The following is a 14,980-nucleotide window of genomic DNA, read 5'->3' as shown; positions in this document are numbered from 1 at the left end:
GTTAAGACCTTGGTGAGGTAATGCATATTTCCTTGATAGTAGGGAAAAGTATATATGTAATAATTTAGTTCTGCTGAACTGTAAAACTAGGTGGAATCACCTAAAAGTCCTGGATTTAGATTTTGAGTAAGTCAGATGCCAAAGAATTAAGATATCTAAGGAGGGCGAGTTAATATTTCATATGTTCCTGTTATTGAGCTGACATGTTGAAATAAACTGTTGCAAAATTGCCATTATGCACTGTTACACCAAGTTTTTCCTGTTCTCTCTTCTCCAGTCTTCTAAAGCTCCTCAATGGTAATAGTTCAGTGGCCCGCCCGGTGTAACATATAACTACCAATAATATAACCCAAAATAAATCAAATTGAACTATTGAAATAGAAACGGTTATATTATTCCACACCGATTCCCCTTTGTATAATAATATAACTTCCATTGTATACGTAAACGCCTAAAGTAGTGTAATCCTCACATTATACCCGAAATAACTGCTCAGACTCCGATCGATATCGAGCGGACCTCACTTTATTTACCTATTACGAAGTAACCTCACCCAAAATAAATCAAATTGAACTGGTGGAATAGAATAAGTAATATTATTCTGACTGAATATTAGTAAAAGTAAGGTTGGGCGAAATGACCAACACGGTTGGGCGAAATGACCAACACGGTTGGGCGAAATGACCAACACGGTTGGGCGAACTGACCAGGCTGGTTGGGCGAAATGACCAACATGGTTGGGCGAAATGACCAGGCTGGTTGGGCGAAATGGCAGTTGGGCGAAATGGTTGTTGGGCGAAGTGACTAGAAAGCATTGAAACCATCCTTTCAAAATAATGAGTTGACATCATACCGAAATATTACTTGGGATTCAATATGTACCAAATACTATGTTAGTGTATTGATGTCTCTCTGAAAATCACAATCTATTGAAGATAACAAAATCTTTTTGTAATTTAACCAATTTTTCACAGCCTTCAAATTGTATTTTCTCGAGCGAGAGACGCAAGAATAAGCGTCTGTGAATAAAAATTTGTATCGTCTTAGGAAAGTTACAGACGTTAAAGCGACAAAACAAAACACGGGGAAAGGAAAATGAATTTCCATTTAAGAAGTGAGGCATGTTTCTTTATACTGCAATCACAAATATATACTGCATGGTCAAATTACATAATTATACATAATTATCAATAGGTACAGACTTGATTCTTTATATCAATTTTACAAAGCCCAAAATAAAGTAATAGCAAACTATTTTTCTACTCATAAAAAATGAAACTTAAACATTAAATAAAGTTAAATAATATCACTTATATAGATGTAAACAAAAGAAGATATTAGGCACTGATATTAAAAAAAAAAATTAAGAATTTTCTAGTAGGGATTAAAATGGGATTCTGAATGCCTGCATCATTTAAACTCTTGAGTTTACCTGTAGATGAGTTTACACCTCGTAACTCAGTAACACTGCTATTGTTTACCTGTAGATGAGTTTACACCTCGTAACTTGGTAACACTGCAATTGTTTACCTGTATATGAGTTTACACCTCGTAACTCGGTAACACTTCCTTGAGCTGCACTATAGTTAACCTGTAGATGAGTTTACACCTAACTCGGTAACACTGCTATAGTTTACCTGTAGATGAGTTTACACCTCGTAACTCGGTAACACTGCCTTAATCTGCACTATAGTTACAACAGGAAAGATCTTGCATCAAAATAGTTCATAACATGCTTGATGAAACTTCAATACTGTGACAGAAATTGCCAAATGTCACATTGGTTGACCAGATATGGATAGGATGGGATGTGGGTGGTTGCATAGATGAATGAAACCTGGCATGTCTGGTATCCTTTCATTCACACTTCAAAGGCTCATACAGGTTGACTGTAGGCAGAAGTCTTGATATATCTTAGTCCAAGAAGAAAATTAAACAAACTTAGGAGTGTTAACAGTAATGACTCTATAGCCGCAGTGGTGTCAGTGAAGTAAACATACAGTTACATGTTTTTTATTGCTATTGATCATTTTCATGGTGGAGGGGGGGAGGGGGGTATGGGTGAGTTGACAAAATACTTTTTCACTTCCAAGGGTTTTCTGTCTTTGCCCCTGAATCAGGCACCTGAAGCATTTGGTACATTGACTTGTGACAAGAACAACCAATCATTAAGCTTAAACATCTATTTGGTACTATTGATGGCTGCCTACAAGAATATTGAAGATGAAGTCATGGGAAATGTATCCTGATATTGAAAGGCGATAATCAACTTTAAAACGAAACCTGACATTAATGTATCCCAGGTGGAAAGCTTCCAAGTGGGGGATGCTTAATTTCCCCTAAGACATTCAGATGAAGAAGCAACTGGTTTTATCTACAAGATACAACTATTAAAAATTCTGATACAAGTAACAGCTACTGAAGGCAAGATAACATAAATGTGTATATATATGAACAGCACATTACATCCAAGGTAAATACACAGTGTCAAAGTCTTTATGAACCTACAATCCTGAGAGGTCATCTTCAGTTGTACACATGTCATCAGCTTAAACATCAGCAGTGGCATATCCAGTAATTGTTATTTCTAAATCCAAATTGTTGGATTATAATCAATGACAACGTCCATAGTACAACAGACCTTTATTTGATCTACCCAGAAATTACTGGCTTGAGAAAGACATGACCCAGTGTATCAGCCTGTATAAATGATGATTAAGTCATTCATTCTTGATATATATTATAAACATTAAATTAAAACTCTACGGGAATTCATATAATTTAAACACTTCCATAGAATTCCAACATATTAACTTTATAGCTATTCTTTCCAAAGTGAAACTATAAACAGAAATCTGATCCCCCAGCAGCTTTCAGATTTTAAAGAGCCATTAAGGTTTTATAGACTACCATGCACGAGAAAGACATGCAGAAGCCTTACATGATGTTTATAACTGAATACTTACGATTCGATTTTATACACTTAAAAACAAACATAACCACTTCACAGTCAAAGTTGAATACCGAAGACATTTTTGTTTCTATACCAAGAGTTTTGTGAATTGATACAAAGAACACCTGAAATAATATTATAGTGAGTTGTACAAATACTTTACATAATATTGTGCTACTCCAAAAATATGAAAGCTTTTCAAAGTCTTCTGAAGAAAAAAGAACAAAGCAAATGGAATGTTTTATAAATTTGCCCAATACTTCCTCTACCCCTGCCCGATGCGTGTCTCCCTAAAACACAAAACTACAACTTTCCAGAATCAGGCCGATAAATTCTTCAAGAAGCAAACCCAACCATCGTCGTTGCAATAAAATAAGTAATAAATAAAACTTCACCGTTGGCCATTGTGATAGAGGGAGCTGTGACGTATAACTTCCCTCATGGGTTTTAATGACAATACTGCAGACTTGCGTAAGTCTAAATATAATACTATTCAGCCACTTTTGTTCTTTTTACAGATCTTTATTTTATACATTGTTCACATTCCTTTGACTGGGTTTACCCCCAATGCTTTAAATATGACCGAATGGTACCTTTTTTTATCAATAACAACAGTTTAGCTTTGCCTTGAAAGTATGAAGGAAAACACAAAGGTAAAATCAATGGTCCCTCCTTCTCTTGGCACTATGACATCATCACACAGGGACAAAATGGCTGCCCTATGAGACAAAATAACACTTCAGCTATTTGTATCTCCCAAACAGAGCAATTACCTCCATCATGTCAGGTAAAACATGATGGCTTTGCTTTTCCTTATTAAAGTCAGAGAATATGTGCAAACAACTTTTTGTTCAACTACTCTAAAATTGTCACTGGTAGAAAAGACATCTTCTCTCGCTCTATCAGCAATAATAACCCCTTCTGCCAGAATATTTGAAGCAAAATTATGGAACATTCTGATCCAAACTGGACAGTAATATGCTATTTACATTGTGAGTTTTATCTTTGGATTGTCATGGATTATCAATTATAAATATTATCAAATATTATATAACATCAAATACTATCAATTATGGATTATTGTGTGAGTTTTATCCATGTATGAATATATTGACTTATTGAAAAGTTTGCAGCCTTTAACATTGAAGGCCTACAAATTGTAAATGGAAATGGGATATGTGGTATCCCCTTTCCCAGCTACCACCCTCCATGTTGAATTTTAACAATTGGGTTGGGTAAGTAATGTTTGTGTAGATCCCACAGTCACTATCCCATCTGCCCCATACTGTTTTCTTCAAATATATTTTAGCACTGAGCATCAACTAAAATATTTCACATTTCAAAACATTTGCTCATAGCACTTAAACAGTTATTGTATTACATACGGAAAAAAACAGATTTCAGGTAAAAACTTCACTTCTAAATTAGCTACAATTGAAAACTTTCAAATATGTTTACTATGTTTAATGTCATTTACACAGTTTGACTTTTAATCCTATACTATACTTTCTGACCAATTTTGAGATAATATTAAAGCTTTCCAATATATGACATCATTGACCTGGATTAATAGAAGTTTATCCTTCATCTTCAAACCTAGATACAAGAAATGTTGATGCAACATCATGACAGCGACAGTCATGACAGTCCACTTAAAAAAGAACCGTTACTGTCAATTGCTTTACACTATAAAAATTATTCAACTAGAGAGAAAAAAAACAGCTAAATTCATGTACATGTAATAAACCTACTCCATGTTTGCATTCAAATCTTGGCTGCTGGTGACTTCAGCACTTGCAACATCCATGTCTTCCAGGTTGCTGCCTTTGCCTCCATCCTCATCCTGACTCGGAGAGGAGGTGGAAGCAGACCCAGAGGAAGCAGCAAAGACCTTGTGAACTCTCTTCTTGTGCCGGCGGAGGTTCTTGGAGAGGGTGAAAGTCTCAAAGCATATATCGCAACGGTGGAGGCCCGTTCTGAGCGACTGTCCCGAGTGGGTTCTCATATGTTCTCTCAGCTGGATCTTTCGAGCAAACATCTTATCGCAGAGAGGGCAGAGAAAGGATTTGAAACCGCTGTGCGACTTTATGTGCATCTTGCGGTGCTCCTTGCGGGCAAACCGTTTCTCGCAGATGGGACACTGGTACGGTTTCTCACTGTTATGGGATCTCATGTGCACCGTAAGGTTCCTTTCCAGGGCAAAGACTTTGTTGCATTCTGGACAGGTGTATTTCTTGCCCTCAGAATGGACCTTCATGTGGCCCTGCAGGTTGCTCACCCCAGGAAAGGTTTTGTCACAGTAGAAGCACTGGTATTCCTGATGGGCTGTGGTCTCTTTAGGCATCGAGTGGTGGTTCAGGTAATGCTGTTGCACCTGGTCAGATGACGTGAACGATTCATCGCAAACCGAACATCGATATCGCTTGGGTCGTTCGTGATGGCCTTTCATGTGCTCGCTAAGGTCAGCCAAGGACGAGCAACTCAGATTACAATCTCCGCACTGGAACGTCTTACTCTCCTGATGGTGTGGACGAGACAGTAGATGGTTCTCCAATTCAGCCGAGAAGAAGAATGCTTGATTACACTGGGTGCAGAGATGTTGGCGAGCGTCCATGCCATGCTCGATGGCATGTCCTTGAATGTCCTGGGCCGATGCAAAGACTGCCTTACATACTGGGCAGGCATACTCTCTGTCGGGGAAAGTGTGTTCAATTAGATGGCATTGCAGTTTAGCTGGAGAATCTAACACCATGTGACACAGCCTACACTCATGTAGGATTCCCTCTGCCAGTACGTGGGAGGTGACGTGTAGCTTGATCTCGGCCTCCGAACTAAAAGTCCTCTGACATTTAATGCATTGGTATGTCTTATTCTGATGTGTAGGCAAGTGACTGGCCAACTCTGCCTGCGTCTCAAATTTGACGTTGCATTTGTGGCACCTCACAGAATATTTAGACTGCAATGTAGCCAGATTGCTTGGAGGCGATCCTTTCTCTGAGGTTGTTTCTCTCGGCCGTTGGCTGCACAGGTAGCACATAAAATAGGATCGTCCAAACTCGTCTAATTTTTGCGTCACTTCGGATCTTGACAGGTAAGTCTTGCTGCAGATGTAGCACAAGAAGGCTTCACGAGCCAAGGACACCGGCAGATGAAACTGGACGTGGATTGACAGCTCCGATGGTGGCAACAGCTGGAGACAGACAATGCAACGTACATGGTTCGATGGGGTGCTGATATCTGTTTGGTGCACCTGGGTGTGCCACATGAAGTCAGACTCAGTCTTCACCGGTCGCTGACAAAAATGGCAGACACATGAAGGCACCGACATGGAAACCATCTCCGGTGAGCTGGATGTTGCTTTGGATGCATGACAATGAACGTGATCTAATACTTTCTGTCGCGAGGAGAAATGCTTGCTACATACTACGCAAGAGTACTTGATACCGTCAATCTCATCTTTGGGACTAGGATTGGATGCTGGGCTTGTGGAAACACTTCTGGCCCTCAAGTTGTGCTTGCTCTGATGGTGTAGATCAAGTAGCATCTTCAACGGAAACTTATCGTCACATATCTGACAAACGAAGCAGCCTTCTTGGCCAACATCTTCTTCTGCTGGGTGTTCTCCAGGCTTACCCTCATTCTCTAGACACCTCTTTTTCGGCGGTTTACCATTCTCATGTCTGTGCTCCTCGTTGTCCAAAACAGCATCCTGGGGAACCTGGTGGACTGTCTTGAGGTGCTCTTGAAAGGCATCTTTAGATCCAAATGGAATGTGACAGGCAGAGCATTTGTAAATCTGGGAATGAGTGACGAGATGACACTGAAGGTCGACTTCTGAAGAAAAGGTATGGTTGCAAAACAAACATTTGTGGTAATTCAGAATGTTAAGGTGATCCACCTTGACATGCTTCAGGAGATCCATTTCTGTCCCAAACGGCACTCCACATTTGATGCAACCCATGGTCTTAGTCTCGTTACTATGTTTCACAGCAAAATGAACCTGGATTGACACCTTGCAGTCAAATATTTCCTTGCAAAGTGAACACTTGTAAAGATGGTGGGCATGGATTTCAAACAGATGCTTCTGCAGTTCATCTGGTCTCTTGAAGAGTTTCCCACAGTCCTTGCATGCATACTCCAATGATTCATCTTTGAAGTGAACCAGGCTGTGCTTGTACATCTCATCTTCAACAGGAAACTTCTTTTGACAGATGGGGCAGGACACGTGGGAATCATTTTTTGATAAGTCATCCTGATGAAAACTGTTGCTTGAATTGGATGCCAATCTCTGCTTTAGGGCATTAGGGATACTTGGAGAGGACCTGGTAGGGGTACTAGGATTTGGAGACTCCCTCCACTGCTGTGACCCAGAACCATTGCTAGAATGATCAGGGTGTTGCTGCTGCACGTGCAGTTTCAAGTCTTTGTCACTATTGAAATGGGACTTGCACTCTTCTTGTGGGCAGAGATAGATTGGTTCTTGCTCACTTTTGTGGATGACTTCAACATGAAGTTGGAGCTGCTCGATAGAATCAAAGAGGTTCTGCTTGATACAGTATGGACAAGGATACCTCATTCTGTCCAATGGCTGTGCGTGACTCCTCCTGATGTGTTCATGAAGTATCTTCGTGTTTGGGTAAGTCTTCGTGCACTGAGGGCAGGGAAGTTTTGATGGATGAGCAGTATTCTGCAGCCCATGAACGTTACGAAAATGATCCATCAATGCAACATCAGAGGGAAAACCGGCGTTGCAATGAGCACAAACCAATTTTCCATCTTCAATGAAGGAAACCAGTCCTCCAACAGCGTGTACTCTCTTGACATGCTCGTGAAGGGAGGGCATGGATGCAAATTTCATGGTACAGTACCCGCAAATGTAGAAGCTTGAATCTTTGGACGAACCACTTCTCTTGCTTTTCTCATCCACATCACAGTCATCGTCATGTTCATGAATGACAGAAATGTGTTCAACCAGATTGTAATAACTGGGATAGACCTTTCCACACAGGTTGCAGGTGTACGGGTTACTATCGTTTACTTTATGGTTCTTCTGTATATGAGAATTCAGAGATTCCACCGACTTGAAATTTTTAGTGGAGCAAAATGGACAGCCGTGATCTAACGGTTTTACCTTGGGCCGAGGAAGTGAGATTTTGATGCAGGTCAACTCTTCGGAATCGCCAACTGTCTGAGATGATTCCCCTTTTCCATCAGCTAACATGACTTCTTTACCCGTTAGGATCGAGTACATCTTGGGAGCAGCCTGACTGACATGCATCTCTGTTGACTTTCTTTCGTGATTGAGGAGGTCCTTGCTGTTAGGTGCTTGAACATGACAGCCTTGGCTGTGCTCCATCAGATCTGCCTCCGAAGTAAAATCCTGGAGACAATGAGAACAAGGAAAGGCCTTATAGCAAGGAGACTTCAGATGAATCTTCAAGTGGTCACTTCTTGTAAAAGACATTCCACATCTTGGGCAAGAGTATTTCTTGTCACCTGTGTGAAGGCGCATATGGCGATCCCGACTTCTCTTGTGCTTAAAGAGGCGGCCGCACAGTTCACATTTGAATGGCATCTTGTCCTCGTGATACTGTTCGTGCCTGTTCAAGAAACTCAACCTAGAAAAGGTCCTGTTGCAGAACTGACATGGGTACGGTCTGTGGCCCTCGGAGACTCCCCTGTGTTCGATGAAGAATTGTTGATCAGATTCATCACCAGCATCCCCAGTATAACAGGCATCTGATAGTTCATCATCTGAGTATACAAGAAGGTAATGAACTTGTTAAAGTCAAAAGGAGAACACTCTCTTGAAAAGTTCATGAAAAGTCTAATTTGAATATATTTTGCTTATCGTTTGCGGTGGAAGGCAAAATATCCTCCCAGCTGGGCACAATAGTTTCTTCTTTGCATCTTGCACTTTTCTTTTTGCTAGAGTTTGATATAAAGCATTATTTCACAGGGATGTCCCCCACAGCAGCTCACTACAGGATTACAGAAGTGTAGGCTGCTAAGTAGATGCCAACCTACATGATCGAATCTTAACTGGAAGTTTTAATTTCCAGCATGTATTAAAAAAATTGTTTGTCTATTTCTCAATGATTGTGAACTTAATTTTTGCATGGATCTTAGAGATAGATAATATCCCGCTGTTTGAAATCACAATGAACATCAAAAGTTTGTGTTTGTGATTTGCATTATGTAATTCCCTGCTTTACTATTCATTTACCATTCATTTATTAATTTATTATTCTGCAGAATAGTAAATTATCATAATTGCTTCAAATGAAATGCAAAGTGACCAAGCAATTGAACTAAGCTATAGGAGAGAGACCAGCTTTTTTTAGGGGTGAGACATCATGCTAGACTCTCCTCCAACTGTGAAACTTAATATCAGCCACCTGCAAAGAACTTGGTGTGAGATTCTATCGATTCTCCCAGGACATGAACAGATGAGCAGATGTAAGGGAGAGAGCATGGCATGAGATCTAGACTCCACCCAGCATATCAGCAAGGCACAAACAGGGGAAAAGACTTAATACTATTGTTGCATATTTATGAGATCTGACATACTTCACCCAGGACATGAGACGATGTAGGGAAAGAGTTATGCATGAGATTTAAGAATCCACCCACGAGGTTAGCAATGGTAGTAAAAGAGTTTAATCATCATGAAACATAGAAAAGATTTCAGCAAGAGCATGCTAAGACTTACCTGAGAGATGAGACTTGTCAGAGATATCCTCAGATGTACTTCGAGATTCCCTGTCGACACCGTCTGAACCACCAACTGCAGTAAAGAAGAATTCAGATAAAAGTTAGAGAAATCTTTGTCAAGGGAAGAAAAGAGGAGTTGGGAAATGTGAGTGGTTGAGGACCGAGGTGCTTTTACCATTCAATGTATCTTGAACCCTAGCAAATATAGCATTAATAAGAAAATGGTCCAAATATCTAAGGGCAACTACCAACCTCCTCCCGCCCCCCCTCCCCCCACCTTCTTTCCTAATACAAGTTTTCCTTTTTGCCAAAAGTTTGTTTATGACTTTTGAATGTTGAAGTCATGCCCACAATCAGTTCCACACCTATAACTGTAGACTAGTTGCATGCCGACCAGTGAGCTTTACCACCTATAACCAGTGTTATACTGTACTTATAGGATGATGAGTTATGACCACAAGATACATTATGTGCACAAAGGGCGGCGGGCACACTAATATTTCTCACTTTTGTAAGGCTGATGTTGTCAGGGGTTGGTTTAAGTCAATTAACCTGATCTGGTTATGTGATTCTCCAGTAATTCTGACGTAAATTAAATTTGCTATAGACACTCAGAATTATTACATTATGTATGGAGAGACTTAAGTACTTACCGCCAAGGCAGCCGATACTGCGATGTTGAAAGAGGTCTGCCATCAACTTAAATACTGACGAACAATGCTCGCACCTGCAAAGCAAACAGACAGAGATGAATAAAGAGTAAAATTTCATCCCACTGCTGTCACCAAAGCATTAAAAGATAAAACACCCATCTCAATGACAGATCCAGCTTAAATCTATGTGAGCCATTAACATATAGGTGACAATCAACAGAGAACTCTCATGCCTGGTACGATACTGAATCTGCCACCCCCTCCCTCTCCCCCCCCCCTCCACCCTTCTCCTTTAATCCTGAAGGCTTACATCCACAACCACTTGTAATTACTAAACAATACCTATACTATGAGCACAGCAGCAAGCAGTGTCTTTTGGCAGGTGTGCTAGGGAAAAACAAGATTCCAATCATGATTATAATGAGAGTTTCTTTGGTTTTGGGATTCTCAATTCTTACAACTAGAATGTCACAATTTAATTGTGGTTTGATGTTATTTTCATCTATGTACTATCTTTTACAGGATAGTACCAGTATGAGACAAGACATTGAGTTGTTATCGTAGAATATTCAATCTTTTGTGCCTTCACTGTTTTTGCAATGGCGTCGCCAAAGGGGAAATGGGGAAGGGCACATGCCCCTTCAAAAAATGTTGGTGCCCCTCCTCTGGTGCCTGCACCCCACGTGAAATTTGCCATGTTAAAAACAAAAACTTTGTTGAACCTGAGAATACGTATACCTACGTGTAGCTAAGTAAAAAGAGAATATTACAGCAACACAGCCCTATACTGCACATTCAGTCTCATAAATTAACAGAAGACGATAAGTTCATTCAAAGCCGATCTCTGTGCGAAATTCAAAATCAAAATAAATACACAGACTTCCGCAGCAGGTACGTTTAGTCTATGTAAAGCTTTATAACACATCACCACAGCCATAAAATCACTCTTATGCAAATGATACAAATGTTTATCTAGATATTAATAAGTTACTGGTAAGCATGCCTCTCCCCCAGAGGGTCTTAAGAAAGCTGTAATCTGCAAAACTGCATCAATTCCCACTGTGATATGACAGCCCACACTGTCAGGAAGCTGGTATGTAATTACAGACTTCCTTAGCCTCATTGGAGGTTTCTGACTTTTTTCTTTTTTTTAGGGAGTGCCTTAATTCAGGCAGAGATCTGTTAGGATGATTCAGTCCGCACAAACGGCTTAATTCCTGTTCAAATTATCTCCCTAGGGGACCAACTGACTGCAACTTTGTTGGCAGAATTTTGAGACATCCACACCCAATAACAGCTCCCAGGTATGGGTTCCACTACGTCAGCTTAAATTAGTGGGTTGTAGATTAACAACTGATTCCTACGAGAGTCGAGTCAGGTCGAATCATAAGAAAGTAAACTTTATGTCAGAAAATAAGAAAACCGTATGTTACTGTAATGTGTTCGTCTATTTGAGAGATAACACTTGAAGAATATACATTTATTATTATATTTGTTTTCTTCCGATGAGCAAATTCTCTTCTCTTTCCTTTCCTTTTCACTATCCAAACAATATGTTGCCTGAATGACACACACATGATTTCATGGGTACACAGTAGGCAAACATGTTGTATGGTTATACACACAGACACTGCTACAGTTGTCTCATGAAAACTCAGAATCTATTTACACCTAGTCTGATAATACAGCATGTGGTGCATAAGAATTATCTGGGAGTCAATAGGGGGACCAAAAACAGCCTCCATGGCAGGAAAGAGAGATAAACATGAAAAGCAACAACCAAAATCCAAATAGCTGACAAAAACTGTCTTCCATATGGGTGAAATCTCATAGTTTACCCAGGTATGATTTTCCCTTCATATCTTCAAGGAGTCTCATTAATGCAAAGATGCAAGTACAGTACTCAGTTTATGCTCCCTCCCCCTCCCTCCCTACCCAATCACCATTTGTGCCACCACCATACATACAAAAAAATCCACAAGTTAAAGGACACAAGTAGTGTGCCCCTCCATAAATTGTTTTTCCCCCTCCCTAAATTTATTTGTCCTCCCCCTCCCCCTCCTCAGAATTCCAGATGGCCTATTTATATGACATATCATGATCCATCACAACAATAACCTGTCAACAGAACAAACTGTCCATATCATTACAAGGGGCAAACACTGTGTTACTTTAATGTGCACTCCAATAATGAAATGAGTACAACCTCAAATTCTGGAGAAAAAAAACAAGAAAAGAGAAAAAAACTCTCAAATCTTGTTGCTACATTCTAAGATCTATCTTTGACAGCTTAGGTACCACTGGGAGTCTCCTTCATAAATATTCATGTCAATAAAGTGCCAGCATCACATCTCAGTAGGATAAGAAACCTCTCAAACAGCATAGTGAGGAGGCTCACACTGTGAGAGGGTTTTAATGAACTCCGACAGATAGTTGCATCAGGGTAGAGAAGAAAGTTTCTCTGGTGACATGGAAAGTGAAGATCAACACCACCATTTAATAGCTCCATGAAAGGGCATATTCAACTACCGTAGCTGTAACTTTGTCTTTGATACGATTAAAGAGCCGTGCACTTTAATAGTTAAACTAGGACTCCGCAAACCCTCATAGGACTCTTGGGAATAAATAGTTATGGATTTAATCCTTAGTTGTTAATTATGCAGTCAAACCAAACTAAATGTAATTGTGGGACTACGTGCTTAATTTACTGGATTAACGAGAATAAAACTGAGCTTAGAACTCCTGAACACTTTATAGCCAGTACTAAAGTTGTACTTTGTGTCGGGATTGGAATATCGGTTCAATATATCTTAAAGATTATATTACATTCTCATATCATAGGATAACCCTCAATCTAACTCAAGCTAGCAGTGCCACCCCTCCCCTCTCTCATTGATAATTACAATCTGACAGCCTTTTAAGCTCCAAAAATGAAGCCAAAACTTGAAAGTATCTATGCACTATTGTCTTAAATTAAACATTTAAGTGTTAAGCTTAAATCCTGCTTAAGACATTCGATTATTAGGAATGGGCATGACAACTTTGACAATATCTTAGTTAAAAATTTGGAATTAATACTATAAACCTTCCAAGAAGTAGACACTTAAGCATCTCTGATGTAAATACCAAGCGGCAGCAATCCTGCAGCCCAAGTACAAGTTCAGAACATTTATTTTCCGCCCTCACCATGAACTATTAAAGACACAGGCTCACATCCATGCAAGCGGTTCTTGAGGCTGCTTTAATACGATTGGTTCATCATTTATGCAAACACAACAGGATTGTCCAATGATGACAGCTATTATGGTAACTTATTTTACTCCAATGAACAAATTAACTTTACTTTAAGCAAATAAAATTTATGATAACAGGCTTCATAACATTCTGGCAAATTGCAAATCTACCTCCCCAAACAAAAGTCCTAAACAATATATATTTATCACATTCACACCAAGAAAAGGTTGCTGAGTAAATAAATTGTTTTGACTTTTGCTGGTTTATTTATTATTCATTAATATAGAAATGATTTGCTGTCATATATTACTGTATAAGAGCTAATATTGGAGAGAGTATCATAGGGTAAGAGTTCACAAACTTTCTTGCAATGTGTACTACTTTTACATACAAAGAAGCAAGATTTAAAGTGAGATGTCGAGTATAGATTCTGTTGACTTCTTCTAAGCCATAATCCCATTGTACAACAAAAATTAGCATATTATGGGATAACCTTTCCATGCATCATAACTACAAAGAACACAATAGTTTATCCTTTATTGAAGCAATGTTTGTTTGTGGATTCATTAAATTTATTAATAGTCTGAACAACAAATTGTTCAAAAATAGGATGAAATCTTTGATTCTGAGACAATTATTTTTTTTGGGGGGGGGGGGTGCAAATCCTTGCAAGGACAATCTGAAAGTATTTTCATTTGAATAGGCCTGTTTCAAGAAAGGGTCATTTTCAGTATATTTTATATGTTAGTGTTAGTTGGGGTAATATATTTGGGGGTGTGTGTGGGGGGGGGGGGGTTACAGAGGGTCTGATTTATCATCCATGTAAATACTGTTAGCTCTTTTCAGCAAAACACAATTCTACTTGTGACTCCCGTCAAGACACCTGAGTTGGTGAGTCTCAGCCTGTCGAGCATTGCATGACCCTAAGCACAAAGAACAAACCAAACCCCCAACCTACAAATAAGTAGACCACCGACTCAGTTGTGACTAGTTCCCTAACGTGATGTGACGTAAAGTCGTTTGTTGGACAGCTTACAATTACTATCGTTACTTTTTAACAAGACTAGATGATCACATACGCTGATAACTTCCTCTCCAGAATTCGGTCGTCTTCCTGGCATACTCACGATCGGGAAATACACTGGAGAGTCTGTCGTATTTGCTGTTCAGAGTTTGCACGCAACCCTTCCAGGGTTCAACTTGAGTGTCACATGTTGGGGGAAACCACCCATCAGGTTTGATTTGATTTTGTTTTGTTTTTGTTGACTCTGTTGCCTTCCTTGGGGTATATTTGATATATATGATTAATGAAAGTACTTCCATATTGTCCAATCAAGAGGAGTTTTTTTTTCTTTCCTTCCTATAAAACATGGCCTTTCTACAAAATACCTTGAAGGCGATTCTCCATACATAATGAATTAGGTAA

General features: G+C 39.5%; 1 protein-coding gene across 3 annotated transcripts in view; it reads right to left on the bottom strand.

Moving 5' to 3' along the window:
* Positions 1 to 1,096: 1,096 nt before the first annotated feature.
* The window catches only part of LOC139959126 (zinc finger protein 423-like), a 44,895-nt gene continuing 31,011 nt past the window's right edge, over positions 1,097 to 14,980 (bottom strand). For all 3 annotated transcript variants that reach the window (XM_071956731.1, XM_071956737.1, XM_071956725.1), the window contains exons 5-7: positions 10,321 to 10,394; positions 9,666 to 9,740; positions 1,097 to 8,707 (exon numbers count right to left, since the gene is read on the bottom strand). In XM_071956731.1, coding sequence (XP_071812832.1) covers positions 4,701 to 8,707; positions 9,666 to 9,740; positions 10,321 to 10,394 — 4,156 coding nt within the window. In that variant the 3' untranslated portion in view covers positions 1,097 to 4,700. The remainder of the gene's footprint in view (positions 8,708 to 9,665; positions 9,741 to 10,320; positions 10,395 to 14,980) is intronic.

Source organism: Apostichopus japonicus, chromosome 3, assembly GCF_037975245.1.
Source record: "Apostichopus japonicus isolate 1M-3 chromosome 3, ASM3797524v1, whole genome shotgun sequence".
Taxonomy (NCBI): Eukaryota; Metazoa; Echinodermata; class Holothuroidea; order Aspidochirotida; family Stichopodidae; genus Apostichopus; species Apostichopus japonicus.
The sequence above is the reverse complement of the archived record's forward strand: the minus strand, read 5'-3'. Positions and strand labels throughout refer to the sequence as shown.